This window comes from Scomber japonicus, chromosome 2 (genome assembly GCF_027409825.1).
Source record: "Scomber japonicus isolate fScoJap1 chromosome 2, fScoJap1.pri, whole genome shotgun sequence".
Classification (NCBI taxonomy): Eukaryota; Metazoa; Chordata; class Actinopteri; order Scombriformes; family Scombridae; genus Scomber; species Scomber japonicus.
The window spans coordinates 21,665,774-21,682,556 of record NC_070579.1 but is presented as its reverse complement, the minus strand read 5'-3'; the positions used below and the strand labels follow the sequence as shown (position 1 = coordinate 21,682,556).

At 41.8% G+C, this 16,783-nt stretch overlaps 1 protein-coding gene across 1 annotated transcript in view; it reads left to right on the top strand.

Annotated features, from left to right (window-relative positions):
- The window catches only part of LOC128365885 (ankyrin-2-like), a 115,782-nt gene that overhangs the window by 94,467 nt on the left and 4,532 nt on the right, over nucleotides 1-16,783 (top strand). The window contains exon 48 of the mRNA XM_053326506.1: nucleotides 16,692-16,761. Coding sequence (XP_053182481.1) covers nucleotides 16,692-16,761 — 70 coding nt within the window. The remainder of the gene's footprint in view (nucleotides 1-16,691; nucleotides 16,762-16,783) is intronic.

Sequence of the window (16,783 nt, the reverse complement as noted above, 5' to 3'; positions counted from 1 at the left end):
CAGTCAGTTTTATCAGACTTTGAACTTGATAAGTTCTTTAGTAGCAGGGCATTGTCTCCAGACTCACCTGTTCCTCAGTTCAGACCGCCTGATATGGCTTACGATGTGGAATTGTCAAGATACAGGTCTTTTACACCAGAATCAACCATTTCAGACTGGGAAGGTACAGATTTGTGTCTGGAAACCCTCTTTGATCACCCTAGACCAGAGAGCTCGCAGTCAGATTCATCAGACTCTGAACTTGATAAGTTGTTTAGTAGCAGGGCATTGTCTCCAGACTCACCTATTCCTCAGTTCAGACCGCCCCGTGTGGCTTATGATGTGGAAATGTCAAGGTACATGTCATTTTCACCAGAATCAACCATTTCAGACTGGGAAGGTACTGATTTGTTTCTGGAAACCCTCTTCGATCAGACCAGAGCAGAGTCCCCGCAGTCAGATTCGTCAGACTTTGAACTCGATCAGTTCTTTAGTAACAGGGCATTGTCTCCAGACTCACCTGTTCCTCAGTTCAGACCGCCCCATATGGCTTATGATGTAGAATTGTCAAGGTACAGGTCTTTTACACCAGAATCAACCATTTCAGACTGGGAAGGTACAGATTTGTGTCTGGAAACCCTCTTTGATCAGACCAGACCAGAGAGCTCACAGTCAGATTCATCAGACTTTGAACTTGATAAGTTGTTTAGTAGCAGAGCATTGTCTCCAGACTCACCTATTCCTCAGTTCAGACCGCCCCATGTGGCTTATGATGTGGAATTGTCAAAGTACAGGTCTTTTACACCAGAATCAACCATTTCAGACTGGGACTGTACAGATTTGTGTCTGGAAACCCTCTTTGATCAGACCAGAGCAGATTCCCCACAGTCAGTTTTATCAGACTTTGAACTTGATAGGTTCTTTAGTGGCGGGGCATTGTCCCCAGATTCTGTGTCTTCCGATTTCGACTTTTCGCTACTTAACGACTGGTTGGCAGACTTTAGACCATCCTCCCCAGAATCTGTGGCATCAGTTGAGCAGCACTCTTTCTCTCCTCACATGACATTTGGCCAGATGAAGGGTCAACATGGTGACTATTTCTTAAGGTACTCTGAAAGTAGACCACAATCACCTCTTTCAACATTATCAGATTTTGAGTATTTAGGACTTTGTCTGGAGGAGTTATTTGAGGACAATAGACCAGACTCACCAGATTCTGTTTCTTCACTGGACGAAGATGAAAAACGTACTGTTAAAATATCTGCAACTCAAGCACTTCCTGGTGCAAGACCCTTTACATATGCAGATGTTGTGCGGGGCACTAAATATGAAAAACAAGCAGAGACTCTGTTTAGCATCAAATCATTGGAGCTGAAACCTTTCAGTCTCCCGTCACGGTCATTAGATGAGTGCAGTGACTCCGTCAAAGACAATTGGGTCAAGGAGATAAGACTGCATTCTCCAGAGTTAGTAGCATCTCAAAGTGACCATAAGTCCCTTTCTCCTGACTCACCTATTCCTCTATTCAAATGGCCGCATATTACTTATGATGTGGAAATGTCAAGGTACAGGTCATTTTCACCGGAATCAACCATTTCAGACTGGGAAGGTACTGATTTGTGTCTGGAAACCCTCTTCGATCAGACCAGAGCAGAGTCCCCGCAGTCAGATTCGTCAGACTTTGAACTCGATCAGTTCTTTAGTAGCAGGGCATTGTCTCCAGACTCACCTATTCCTCAGTTCAGACCGCCCCGTGTGGCTTATGATGTGGAAATGTCAAGGTACAGGTCTTTTACACCAGAATCAACCATTTCAGACTGGGACTGTACAGATTTGTGTCTGGAATCCCTCTTTGATCAGACCAGAGCAGATTCCCCACAGTCAGTTTTATCAGACTTTGAACTTGATAAGTTCTTTAGTAGCAGGGCATTGTCTCCAGACTCACCTGTTCCTCAGTTTAGACCGCCCCATATGGCTTATGATGTAGAATTGTCAAGGTACAGGTCTTTTACACCAGAATCAACCATTTCAGACTGGGACTGTACAGATTTGTGTCTGGAAACCCTCTTTGATCACCCTAGACCAGAGAGCTCGCAGTCAGATTCATCAGACTTTGAACTTGATAAGTTCTTTAGTAGCAGGGCATTGTCTCCAGACTCACCTGTTCCTCAGTTCAGACCGCCTCATATGGCTTATGATGTGGAATTGTCAAGGTACAGGTCTTTTACACCAGAATCAACCATTTCAGACTGGGAAGGTACAGATTTGTGTTTGGAAACCCTCTTTGGTCACCCTAGACCAGAGAGCTCGCAGTCAGATTCATCAGACTTTGAACTTGATAAGTTGTTTAGTAGCAGGGCATTGTCTCCAGACTCACCTATTCCTCAGTTCAGACCGCCCCGTGTGGCTTATGATGTGGAATTGTCAAGGTACAGGTCTTTTACACCAGAATCAACCATTTCAGACTGGGACTGTACAGATTTGTGTCTGGAAACCCTCTTTGATCAGACCAGAGCAGATTCCCCACAGTCAGTTTTATCAGACTTTGAACTTGATAGGTTCTTTAGTGGCGGGGCATTGTCCCCAGATTCTGTGTCTTCCGATTTCGACTTTTCGCTACTTAACGACTGGTTGGCAGACTTTAGACCATCCTCCCCAGAATCTGTGGCATCAGTTGAGCAGCACTCTTTCTCTCCTCACATGACATTTGGCCAGATGAAGGGTCAACATGGTGACTATTTCTTAAGGTACTCTGAAAGTAGACCACAATCACCTCTTTCAACATTATCAGATTTTGAGTATTTAGGACTTTGTCTGGAGGAGTTATTTGAGGACAATAGACCAGACTCACCAGATTCTGTTTCTTCACTGGACGAAGATGAAAAACGTACTGTTAAAATATCTGCAACTCAAGCACTTCCTGGTGCAAGACCCTTTACATATGCAGATGTTGTGCGGGGCACTAAATATGAAAAACAAGCAGAGACTCTGTTTAGCATCAAATCATTGGAGCTGAAACCTTTCAGTCTCCCGTCACGGTCATTAGATGAGTGCAGTGACTCCGTCAAAGACAATTGGGTCAAGGAGATAAGACTGCATTCTCCAGAGTTAGTAGCATCTCAAAGTGACCATAAGTCCCTTTCTCCTGACTCACCTATTCCTCTATTCAAATGGCCGCATATTACTTATGATGTGGAAATGTCAAGGTACAGGTCATTTTCACCAGAATCAACCATTTCAGACTGGGAAGGTACTGATTTGTGTCTGGAAACCCTCTTCGATCAGACCAGAGCAGAGTCCCCGCAGTCAGATTCGTCAGACTTTGAACTCGATCAGTTCTTTAGTAACAGGGCATTGTCTCCAGACTCACCTGTTCCTCAGTTCAGACCGCCCCATATGGCTTATGATGTAGAATTGTCAAGGTACAGGTCTTTTACACCAGAATCAACCATTTCAGACTGGGAAGGTACAGATTTGTGTCTGGAAACCCTCTTTGATCAGACCAGACCAGAGAGCTCACAGTCAGATTCATCAGACTTTGAACTTGATAAGTTGTTTAGTAGCAGAGCAATGTCTCCAGACTCACCTATTCCTCAGTTCAGACCGCCCCATGTGGCTTATGATGTGGAATTGTCAAAGTACAGGTCTTTTACACCAGAATCAACCATTTCAGACTGGGACTGTACAGATTTGTGTCTGGAAACCCTCTTTGATCAGACCAGAGCAGATTCCCCACAGTCAGTTTTATCAGACTTTGAACTTGATAGGTTCTTTAGTGGCGGGGCATTGTCTCCAGACTCACCTGTTCCTCAGTTCAGACCGCCTCATATGTCTTATGATGTGGAATTGTCAATGTACAGGTCTTTTACACCAGAATCAACCATTTCAGACTGGGACTGTACAGATTTATGTCTGGAAACCCTCTTTGATCAGACCAGAGCAGATTCCCCACAGTCAGTTTTATCAGACTTTGAACTTGATAAGTTCTTTAGTAGCAGGGCATTGTCTCCAGACTCACCTGTTCCTCAGTTCAGACCGCCTGATATGGCTTACGATGTGGAATTGTCAAGATACAGGTCTTTTACACCAGAATCAACCATTTCAGACTGGGAAGGTACAGATTTGTGTCTGGAAACCCTCTTTGATCACCCTAGACCAGAGAGCTCGCAGTCAGATTCATCAGACTCTGAACTTGATAAGTTGTTTAGTAGCAGGGCATTGTCTCCAGACTCACCTATTCCTCAGTTCAGACCGCCCCGTGTGGCTTATGATGTGGAAATGTCAAGGTACATGTCATTTTCACCAGAATCAACCATTTCAGACTGGGAAGGTACTGATTTGTGTCTGGAAACCCTCTTCGATCAGACCAGAGCAGAGTCCCCGCAGTCAGATTCGTCAGACTTTGAACTCGATCAGTTCTTTAGTAACAGGGCATTGTCTCCAGACTCACCTGTTCCTCAGTTCAGACCGCCCCATATGGCTTATGATGTAGAATTGTCAAGGTACAGGTCTTTTACACCAGAATCAACCATTTCAGACTGGGAAGGTACAGATTTGTGTCTGGAAACCCTCTTTGATCAGACCAGACCAGAGAGCTCACAGTCAGATTCATCAGACTTTGAACTTGATAAGTTGTTTAGTAGCAGAGCATTGTCTCCAGACTCACCTATTCCTCAGTTCAGACCGCCCCATGTGGCTTATGATGTGGAATTGTCAAAGTACAGGTCTTTTACACCAGAATCAACCATTTCAGACTGGGACTGTACAGATTTGTGTCTGGAAACCCTCTTTGATCAGACCAGAGCAGATTCCCCACAGTCAGTTTTATCAGACTTTGAACTTGATAGGTTCTTTAGTGGCGGGGCATTGTCCCCAGATTCTGTGTCTTCCGATTTCGACTTTTCGCTACTTAACGACTGGTTGGCAGACTTTAGACCATCTTCCCCAGAATCTGTGGCATCAGTTGAGCAGCACTCTTTCTCTCCTCACATGACATTTGGCCAGATGAAGGGTCAACATGGTGACTATTTCTTAAGGTACTCTGAAAGTAGACCACAATCACCTCTTTCAACATTATCAGATTTTGAGTATTTAGGACTTTGTCTGGAGGAGTTATTTGAGGACAATAGACCAGACTCACCAGATTCTGTTTCTTCACTGGACGAAGATGAAAAACGTACTGTTAAAATATCTGCAACTCAAGCACTTCCTGGTGCAAGACCCTTTACATATGCAGATGTTGTGCGGGGCAATAAATATGAAAAACAAGCAGAGACTCTGTTTAGCATCAAATCATTGGAGCTGAAACCTTTCAGTCTCCCGTCACGGTCATTAGATGAGTGCAGTGACTCCGTCAAAGACAATTGGGTCAAGGAGATAAGACTGTATTCTCCAGAGTCAGTAGCATCTCAAAGAGACCATAAGTCTCTTTCTCCTGACTCACCTATTCCTCTATTCAAATGGCCGCATATTACTTATGATGTGGAAATGTCAAGGTACAGGTCATTTTCACCAGAATCAACCATTTCAGACTGGGAAGGTACTGATTTGTGTCTGGAAACCCTCTTCGATCAGACCAGAGCAGAGTCCCCGCAGTCAGATTCGTCAGACTTTGAACTCGATCAGTTCTTTAGTAGCAGGGCATTGTCTCCAGACTCACCTGTTCCTCAGTTCAGACCGCCCCATATGGCTTATGATGTGGAATTGTCAAGGTACAGGTCTTTTACACCAGAATCAACCATTTCAGACTGGGAAGGTACAGATTTGTGTCTGGAAACCCTCTTTGATCACCCTAGACCAGAGAGCTCGCAGTCAGATTCATCAGACTTTGAACTTGATAAGTTGTTTAGTAGCAGGGCATTGTCTCCAGACTCACCTATTCCTCAGTTCAGACCGCCCCGTGTGGCTTATGATGTGGAATTGTCAAGGTACAGGTCTTTTACACCAGAATCAACCATTTCAGACTGGGAAGGTACAGATTTGTGTCTGGAAACCCTCTTTGATCAGACCAGACCAGAGAGCTCACAGTCATATTCATCTGACTTTGAACTTGATAAGTTGTTTAGTAGCAGAGCATTGTCTCCAGACTCACCTATTCCTCAGTTCAGACCGCCCCATGTGGCTTATGATGTGGAATTGTCAAAGTACAGGTCTTTTACACCAGAATCAACCATTTCAGACTGGGACTGTACAGATTTGTGTCTGGAAACCCTCTTTGATCAGACCAGAGCAGATTCCCCACAGTCAGTTTTATCAGACTTTGAACTTGATAGGTTCTTTAGTGGCGGGGCACTGTCCCCAGATTCTGTGTCTTCCGATTTCGACTTTTCGCTACTTAACGACTGGTTGGCAGACTTTAGACCATCCTCCCCAGAATCTGTGGCATCAGTTGAGCAGCACTCTTTCTCTCCTCACATGACATTTGGCCAGATGAAGGGTCAACATGGTGACTATTTCTTAAGGTACTCTGAAAGTAGACCACAATCACCTCTTTCAACATTGTCAGATTTTGAGTATTTAGGACTTTGTCTGGAGGAGTTATTTGAGGACAATAGACCAGACTCACCAGATTCTGTTTCTTCACTGGACGAAGATGAAAAACGTACTGTTAAAATATCTGCAACTCAAGCACTTCCTGGTGCAAGACCCTTTACATATGCAGATGTTGTGCGGGGCACTAAATATGAAAAACAAGCAGAGACTCTGTTTAGCATCAAATCATTGGAGCTGAAACCTTTCAGTCTCCCGTCACGGTCATTAGATGAGTGCAGTGACTCCGTCAAAGACAATTGGGTCAAGGAGATCAGACTGCATTCTCCAGAGTCAGTAGCATCTCAAAGTGACCATAAGTCCCTTTCTCCTGACTCACCTATTCCTCTATTCAAATGGCCGCATATTGCTTATGATGTGGAAATGTCAAGGTACATGTCATTTTCACCAGAATCAACCATTTCAGACTGGGAAGGTACTGATTTGTGTCTGGAAACCCTCTTCGATCAGACCAGAGCAGAGTCCCCGCAGTCAGATTCGTCAGACTTTGAACTCGATCAGTTCTTTAGTAACAGGGCATTGTCTCCAGACTCACCTGTTCCTCAGTTCAGACCGCCCCATATGGCTTATGATGTAGAATTGTCAAGGTACAGGTCTTTTACACCAGAATCAACCATTTCAGACTGGGAAGGTACAGATTTGTGTCTGGAAACCCTCTTTGATCAGACCAGACCAGAGAGCTCACAGTCAGATTCATCAGACTTTGAACTTGATAAGTTGTTTAGTAGCAGAGCATTGTCTCCAGACTCACCTATTCCTCAGTTCAGACCGCCCCATGTGGCTTATGATGTGGAATTGTCAAAGTACAGGTCTTTTACACCAGAATCAACCATTTCAGACTGGGACTGTACAGATTTGTGTCTGGAAACCCTCTTTGATCAGACCAGAGCAGATTCCCCACAGTCAGTTTTATCAGACTTTGAACTTGATAGGTTCTTTAGTGGCGGGGCATTGTCCCCAGATTCTGTGTCTTCCGATTTCGACTTTTCGCTACTTAACGACTGGTTGGCAGACTTTAGACCATCTTCCCCAGAATCTGTGGCATCAGTTGAGCAGCACTCTTTCTCTCCTCACATGACATTTGGCCAGATGAAGGGTCAACATGGTGACTATTTCTTAAGGTACTCTGAAAGTAGACCACAATCACCTCTTTCAACATTATCAGATTTTGAGTATTTAGGACTTTGTCTGGAGGAGTTATTTGAGGACAATAGACCAGACTCACCAGATTCTGTTTCTTCACTGGACGAAGATGAAAAACGTACTGTTAAAATATCTGCAACTCAAGCACTTCCTGGTGCAAGACCCTTTACATATGCAGATGTTGTGCGGGGCAATAAATATGAAAAACAAGCAGAGACTCTGTTTAGCATCAAATCATTGGAGCTGAAACCTTTCAGTCTCCCGTCACGGTCATTAGATGAGTGCAGTGACTCCGTCAAAGACAATTGGGTCAAGGAGATAAGACTGTATTCTCCAGAGTCAGTAGCATCTCAAAGAGACCATAAGTCCCTTTCTCCTGACTCACCTATTCCTCTATTCAAATGGCCGCATATTACTTATGATGTGGAAATGTCAAGGTACAGGTCATTTTCACCAGAATCAACCATTTCAGACTGGGAAGGTACTGATTTGTGTCTGGAAACCCTCTTCGATCAGACCAGAGCAGAGTCCCCGCAGTCAGATTCGTCAGACTTTGAACTCGATCAGTTCTTTAGTAGCAGGGCATTGTCTCCAGACTCACCTGTTCCTCAGTTCAGACCGCCCCATATGGCTTATGATGTGGAATTGTCAAGGTACAGGTCTTTTACACCAGAATCAACCATTTCAGACTGGGAAGGTACAGATTTGTGTCTGGAAACCCTCTTTGATCACCCTAGACCAGAGAGCTCGCAGTCAGATTCATCAGACTTTGAACTTGATAAGTTGTTTAGTAGCAGGGCATTGTCTCCAGACTCACCTATTCCTCAGTTCAGACCGCCCCGTGTGGCTTATGATGTGGAATTGTCAAGGTACAGGTCTTTTACACCAGAATCAACCATTTCAGACTGGGAAGGTACAGATTTGTGTCTGGAAACCCTCTTTGATCAGACCAGACCAGAGAGCTCACAGTCATATTCATCTGACTTTGAACTTGATAAGTTGTTTAGTAGCAGAGCATTGTCTCCAGACTCACCTATTCCTCAGTTCAGACCGCCCCATGTGGCTTATGATGTGGAATTGTCAAAGTACAGGTCTTTTACACCAGAATCAACCATTTCAGACTGGGACTGTACAGATTTGTGTCTGGAAACCCTCTTTGATCAGACCAGAGCAGATTCCCCACAGTCAGTTTTATCAGACTTTGAACTTGATAGGTTCTTTAGTGGCGGGGCACTGTCCCCAGATTCTGTGTCTTCCGATTTCGACTTTTCGCTACTTAACGACTGGTTGGCAGACTTTAGACCATCCTCCCCAGAATCTGTGGCATCAGTTGAGCAGCACTCTTTCTCTCCTCACATGACATTTGGCCAGATGAAGGGTCAACATGGTGACTATTTCTTAAGGTACTCTGAAAGTAGACCACAATCACCTCTTTCAACATTGTCAGATTTTGAGTATTTAGGACTTTGTCTGGAGGAGTTATTTGAGGACAATAGACCAGACTCACCAGATTCTGTTTCTTCACTGGACGAAGATGAAAAACGTACTGTTAAAATATCTGCAACTCAAGCACTTCCTGGTGCAAGACCCTTTACATATGCAGATGTTGTGCGGGGCACTAAATATGAAAAACAAGCAGAGACTCTGTTTAGCATCAAATCATTGGAGCTGAAACCTTTCAGTCTCCCGTCACGGTCATTAGATGAGTGCAGTGACTCCGTCAAAGACAATTGGGTCAAGGAGATCAGACTGCATTCTCCAGAGTCAGTAGCATCTCAAAGTGACCATAAGTCCCTTTCTCCTGACTCACCTATTCCTCTATTCAAATGGCCGCATATTGCTTATGATGTGGAAATGTCAAGGTACATGTCATTTTCACCAGAATCAACCATTTCAGACTGGGAAGGTACTGATTTGTGTCTGGAAACCCTCTTCGATCAGACCAGAGCAGAGTCCCCGCAGTCAGATTCGTCAGACTTTGAACTCGATCAGTTCTTTAGTAACAGGGCATTGTCTCCAGACTCACCTGTTCCTCAGTTCAGACCGCCCCATATGGCTTATGATGTAGAATTGTCAAGGTACAGGTCTTTTACACCAGAATCAACCATTTCAGACTGGGAAGGTACAGATTTGTGTCTGGAAACCCTCTTTGATCAGACCAGACCAGAGAGCTCACAGTCAGATTCATCAGACTTTGAACTTGATAAGTTGTTTAGTAGCAGAGCATTGTCTCCAGACTCACCTATTCCTCAGTTCAGACCGCCCCATGTGGCTTATGATGTGGAATTGTCAAAGTACAGGTCTTTTACACCAGAATCAACCATTTCAGACTGGGACTGTACAGATTTGTGTCTGGAAACCCTCTTTGATCAGACCAGAGCAGATTCCCCACAGTCAGTTTTATCAGACTTTGAACTTGATAGGTTCTTTAGTGGCGGGGCACTGTCCCCAGATTCTGTGTCTTCCGATTTCGACTTTTCGCTACTTAACGACTGGTTGGCAGACTTTAGACCATCCTCCCCAGAATCTGTGGCATCAGTTGAGCAGCACTCTTTCTCTCCTCACATGACATTTGGCCAGATGAAGGGTCAACATGGTGACTATTTCTTAAGGTACTCTGAAAGTAGACCACAATCACCTCTTTCAACATTGTCAGATTTTGAGTATTTAGGACTTTGTCTGGAGGAGTTATTTGAGGACAATAGACCAGACTCACCAGATTCTGTTTCTTCACTGGACGAAGATGAAAAACGTACTGTTAAAATATCTGCAACTCAAGCACTTCCTGGTGCAAGACCCTTTACATATGCAGATGTTGTGCGGGGCTCTAAATATGAAAAACAAGCAGAGACTCTGTTTAGCATCAAATCATTGGAGCTGAAACCTTTCAGTCTCCCGTCACGGTCATTAGATGAGTGCAGTGACTCCGTCAAAGACAATTGGGTCAAGGAGATAAGACTGCATTCTCCAGAGTCAGTCACTGACTTTAGACCATCTTCCCCAGAATCTGTGTCATCAGTTGAGCAGCACTCTTTCTCTCCTCACATGACATTTGGCCAGATGAAGGGTCAACATTGTGACTATTACTTAGAGTACTCTGAACATACCGATTATGCTCTCCAATGCCCTTTTGATCAAACCAGACCACAGTTGCCACAATTAGATTCACCACACAGGCCTTTAATGCTTAACCTGTCTCCACCAGTCTGCATTGAGGACTTCAGTCCGGCTAGTCTTTTAAATCCAAAATTAGTAGATTCTGACAATGATGCTCCAGTCTATCAGGACTCTGTCATTTCAAATGATTTCCCATCTCCACATCTGTCAATTTCAAATTGCAAATCCATAAAGTATGATTTTCAATGCTCTGTAAATGTTTCTTCCTCACATCTTGATGAATGTTGTGCTGAAAACACTCCAAATGATGCTGATTCAATGTCATGGCATGCAAAAACTGCAAAAGGAGAACCTTCATTGACTAATTCTGCATCATCTCCAAAATGTCTTCCACATACTGACGTTACAAGTATGAATGTTGAGGTTTCAGACAATTCAATGAACACAGACAACACTTTTCAATTTCAGCCACTGTCATCTGAAATCACAAAGCCAGAAACAGAAACTAATCAGTCTTTCATTGATTACTGGCTTTCAAAGTTGGAATCAAAATATCATACCTGTGTACCATCACAACATCATTCACATAATGTTTCAACACACATTGAAACAAACAGCTTAGAAGGTGATAAGGTGCAGTCCATGAATCCATATCAGATGAAAAAATCATCAGAAACAAACTCTTATTCACATAACACACATATCAAACCTTCTGTTGAAACTGGTCATATGGTGTCACATCTCAAGTCACACAAACCAATAATCTTCAATTTCGTACAAAGACCAAAATACAGTTTAAACTTTTACAGTGAAATAGCTTCAACATCAAACAAAGCCGAGTCATTGACTGAAACAGCGTCTTTCTGTCATGATGTTTTCCTCCTTCAGAATTGCCAGGAAAAATCTGAGCCATCTTTAGCAGACGATGTTGCATCTATTGATCAGCATTATTTGACTCCTCACATAACAGGTGAACTCATAAAAGATGAACTTTCTGACTATTACTTGAAGTGCTCTGAAAGTACACCACATTCAGCACTTACATCTCAAGATGTTGCTGAAGACAAAAGACCAAATTCATCAGATTACATTGCTTCACACAATGAAGCTGAACTTGACATGTTCTTTAATGGCAGTAGCCAGGCATTGCCTTCATACTCACCTGTTAGTCAGTTCAGACCAGCTCATATTGCTTATGATGTGGAATTGTCAAGACACAGGTCATTTACACCAGAATCAACTATTTCGGACTGGGAAGGTACTGATTTGAGTCTGGAAACCCTCTTTAATCACCCTAGGCCAGAGAGCTCGCAGTCAGATTCATCAGACTTTGAACTTGATAAGTTGTTTAGTAGCAGGGCATTGTCTCCAGATTCACCTATTCCTCAGTTCAGACCGCCCTATATGGCTTATGATGTGGAATTGTCAAGGTACAGGTCTTTTACACCAGAATCAACCATTTCAGACTGGGAATATACAGATTTGTGTCTGGAAACCCTCTTTAATCAGACCAGACCAGATTCCCCACAGTCAGTTTTATCAGACTTTGAACTTGATAGGTTCTTTAGTGGCAGGGCGTTGCCCTCAGATTCTGTGTCTTCCGAATTCGACTTTTCGCTACTTCACGACTGGTTGGCAGACTTTAGACCATCCTCCCCAGAATCTGTGGCATCAGTTGAGCAGCACTCTTTCTCTCCTCACATGACATTTGGCCAGATGAAGGATCAATGTTGTGACTATTACTTACAGTACTCTGAAAGTAGACCACAATCACCTCTTTCAATATTGTCAGATTTTGAGTATTCAGGACTTTGTCTGGAGGAGTTACTTGAGGACAATAGACCAGACTCACCAGATTCTGTTTCTTCACAGGATAAAACCCAAAAACATAGTTTGACTATATGTTCATCTGAATTACTGCCTGGTGCAAGATTTCTTTCATATGCAGATGCTGAGTGGGGTTCTGTGCATCAAACACAATCAGATTGTTTGTTCAAGGAACATACATTCTCTCCCAGTTTGTTGTCGTCTGATTTGAAACCATGCTCCCATGATCAATCTGTGCTAGTCCGCAAGTCAGAGAAAAAATTAACCAACCTGAAACGCATCCCTTCTGAATTAGTGTCATCACACTCCATAACATATACCGAGGAATACAGAGTTACACATAAGGCTTTCCTTAACCCCTTAATTTCACATTTGTATGATCCAATTTATAAGGGAGCATGCTCCTGTTGTAAAAAAAAAATGTTTCCAATGTAATTTTGAAAAGTATTTTTTAGAATAGTGGTTACAAAATGGTCTAGCATCAGGAGGTCTATATATTATTACATCGGGTCACAGTCTAAACATTCAAATATTTTATACCCATTCAATATAATTCCATCCCTCTATTTTGCCTGTCAGTTGATTTTCTATGTAAGGAGAAATTATTAACCATGCCCCTTTAAAAAATGATGACTTAATTACAACTGAGGCTTATGTCAATAAAATAAGAAGCATTGCATCAAGAGAAGATAATTACGGCTTAAACTGCACATTTAAAAAATAAAGGGATTAAAAAAAGATAATGATTATTTATTTAGAATCCTAGAATCACAGCATTAAAGCAGATCACAAAAGGACTGAAAAAGATCACAACCCTATACTATATTTGTTGAAAAAATACAAATCAACAAGCACATCCAACGAAATATGGACACATTCGAAAAAAAGATTTCACTAATTCAGTCTAATTCAAAACTATTTTTTAAGTACAACTACTAAAACTGTTTAGACAGCATTGGCCGTTTTAAGCAAGGCCTCTACTTCATTGTACAAAGCATTAGCTTTCTTCCTTTTGTGTTGAGTGTGAAAAAAACAAGCTGAATATGTTCTTTCAATTTTGTTCAGCCTGATGTGGAGCAGGCTTTCTCTTTTTCTCTGGAAAAAAACACTACAGTCAGTGGACATGCAAAGTAAGTGTCAAATGACCCAAAACACCATTGCTTGGTTATGTGTACTGTGAAGTTGCTTAATATTATACTCATGGGTTTGTAGCACTGACCATGCATGTATTAAGAGAACTGGGTACAGATAAAGCACCAGCCTTTGAAGCCAATTTGACATAGCAGCTAAACCGTGTAATTGTAATGTCCCATGATTCTATTAGGCCCAAAAAGACTCTTGTGAAAGAAATCAGTGGATACATTTTTACAAGCACCACTACTCCCACAAGATAGCATGTTTTCCTATTATAATTTGATCTCTTCAGTCCAATCACATTTCCCAAGTCTAGAAAAGCTGCATGATTGAATCAATTATCCCCATTCAAGTTAGCTGGAGGGCTTCACCTGAAATTAGACATCTCAGTTGGGAAAAGGCTCTGGTGAGCAAGCCCCGTGGTGCATTGGGCCCACAGAGAGTGCACAGTATGCTTTCAGGTAGTTACCTGATTTGCTTCATATACGACTATATATATATATATACATTTAACATTGTATCCAGTTCTCTTTATACATTCATGGCACTAACTAGTAAAGGATGAAATTGACCCAAATGCTCAACCACTCATTCAGAATGAACCCAGAATCCACTTTTCGACCCACAAGTTGGGACCCACTGATTTATGATAAACCATTAAAAAAACAGTATTATGTAATAGCCACTAGCTTTACAGCTGGTTACAGCTGGTGGCTATTATATCTACTATATCTATTTTCATGATTATCTTACAGTTTTCATAACTTCAGATGACAAAAGTGTTTGTTCTCAAATGTTCTAATTACTTGTTCTGTTTTGCCACAATGTCAAACCAGCACTAGCATATCACCATCTGAAACAGACATTCTTTCACTTACGTGGTATAGACTACCACAGCCTGAAGAAGTACAGATAATCAACACCCTATATTTTCAAACTGCTTCTTCAGTACCTGGAGGTCATCTACCCCAGAATCATTTGTATCATTTGATGTGTTCACTGCCATGTCTCCTGAATCAAAAATGCATCACTTTGACTTTCATCCTTGCTGTTAGATGCATTTGTCAGAAAATAGATACACATATTTGTGATCCGGTCTTTGAAGGACAACATGTCTATGACAAGGTTAATTTCTCTCAAGGTACTGTTGATAAATGGTCCAAGAAGCATGGAAGAGAAGCATGACTTGCCCAACCAAATCTTCTCATTTAGAAACTATGATACCATAATCCAAACTATTAGAGAATTCCTCACTATCCCACTTCACAGTTATTGGTCGTACAGTAACAGATTTACATCCTGAGAGGTTGATGTCACCAATTTGAAGATATCCAGTTTTGCATTGAGTTGAGTCACATGCCATCTGTAGTACAAAAATTGGAATTTCATCATGCTGTCTGGCTGGAGGAGGCTGTCCATGAATAAACTCAAACAAAGAATGAATCAGTGAAATGAAGACCACTTGACAGACCCTGAATTACAATTAAAGATGACACACACCCAAGATTTGTTTGGAAAGAAAAAACAATGGAAAGAAAATCCATGAGAGAGGACGAGAGCAAAAGTTTCTCAGTGTCGGTAAGACAGCACAAGCTATGCTCAGTAGAGAATGCAGTGTTGTTTTCAAAAGTAATAAATATGGCAATACATAAAATGTGAATGTGGAACTCTTGCCTCAAGCTTTCACTAATTACAATGGCCTCACTGCTGTGTTGTGGCATGTTTGCATTAGAGCAGAAGGAATGATATTTCAGTGAAGCACAACTAATGGAAATCACATAGTGACCCTGTCTTAGTGACGTGACCCTTTTGTCCTGATGTGGAATATTCTCAAAAGTTAGATAAAAGGCTAACCAATGGACTTTGTGATACTTTCAGGTTGCCTGACTTGACTGCGTCAAACTGACTTAATTATATCTTGCCTAGATGACCTACATTTTCATTGTTTTGGTTTTTTTTTTACTCTTGTTGCAATTAGTTGCCTAGCGCTTTTTAGATCTTAGATCTTAACAGCCATAAAAGTGTAAACCAAATGATTGACTTGCCACAATTAGATGCATGTAATGTCTGTACTGCTGCTGGTTTGCTTTTCTGTTTGTAAGGCACAGGCTCCTATTAGATAATAACAGATCCCAGAGACATACCACCCCATTGGCATCCATAATGTTTCCTAAAATTGTATGGCATGAGTTGTAGTCATATCCAAAACACTCAAATTCAGAATTCAGATTAGTTCCATAATTACATGTGATGTCTGTATCATGTCTCAACATATCCTCCCACTACTGCCCTCCTTCCACTTTCTGGTTGTTTAATGTAATATTTTCACCTTGTGTAGGTGTGAATATGATTTTCAAAATGTTGTGTAAGTGAAGCAGTGTGTGTCTGTGTAAATTTTTGGATATGGGGCAGACCAGAAGTTAAACAGACAGTAGTTGCTGCTTTCAGGTCTGGAAGTAGCTGTGACAAATACTGTAAACTGGTGGGTTTAGCATTTTCATGGGAAGCACTTCATGCCCTTTCACTATGACAGGGCATAAACGTGTAAAATGACGCATGTCCACTTTCATGTTGCACCAAATCCTGAATTCATTTGTGCCCTGCTTTTATTATCATATTTTTATTGTGCTATCCAGTGACATACTCAACTGAATATCTCCAGACACACTATTATCAATTATATTTTAAAAATGTCTTATTTTTACAACACATTAATCAGCAATCACAAGCACATAATGTGTTTTATGTGTGTGTTTTGTTGGTTATATATTATATAATACAGAAACTATGTAAATGCGAATGGGCTACAAGTGAATTTCTGCATTTGAGACATTGTCTTTGACAAGTGCATGCTTCATATGACTCTTTCTTTCTTCACAAAAGGAAATCACAAATCATATTTATTTATATTTTTCTCCACTCCATTGTATCATGTTTTGCAGGTTTCAGCACCATCTTCCAAAGCAAATCTTTCAGAATCTACAAAACAAACTAATGCTGACTTAGAGCAGAGTCGGCTCTTTCCAACTGAGAC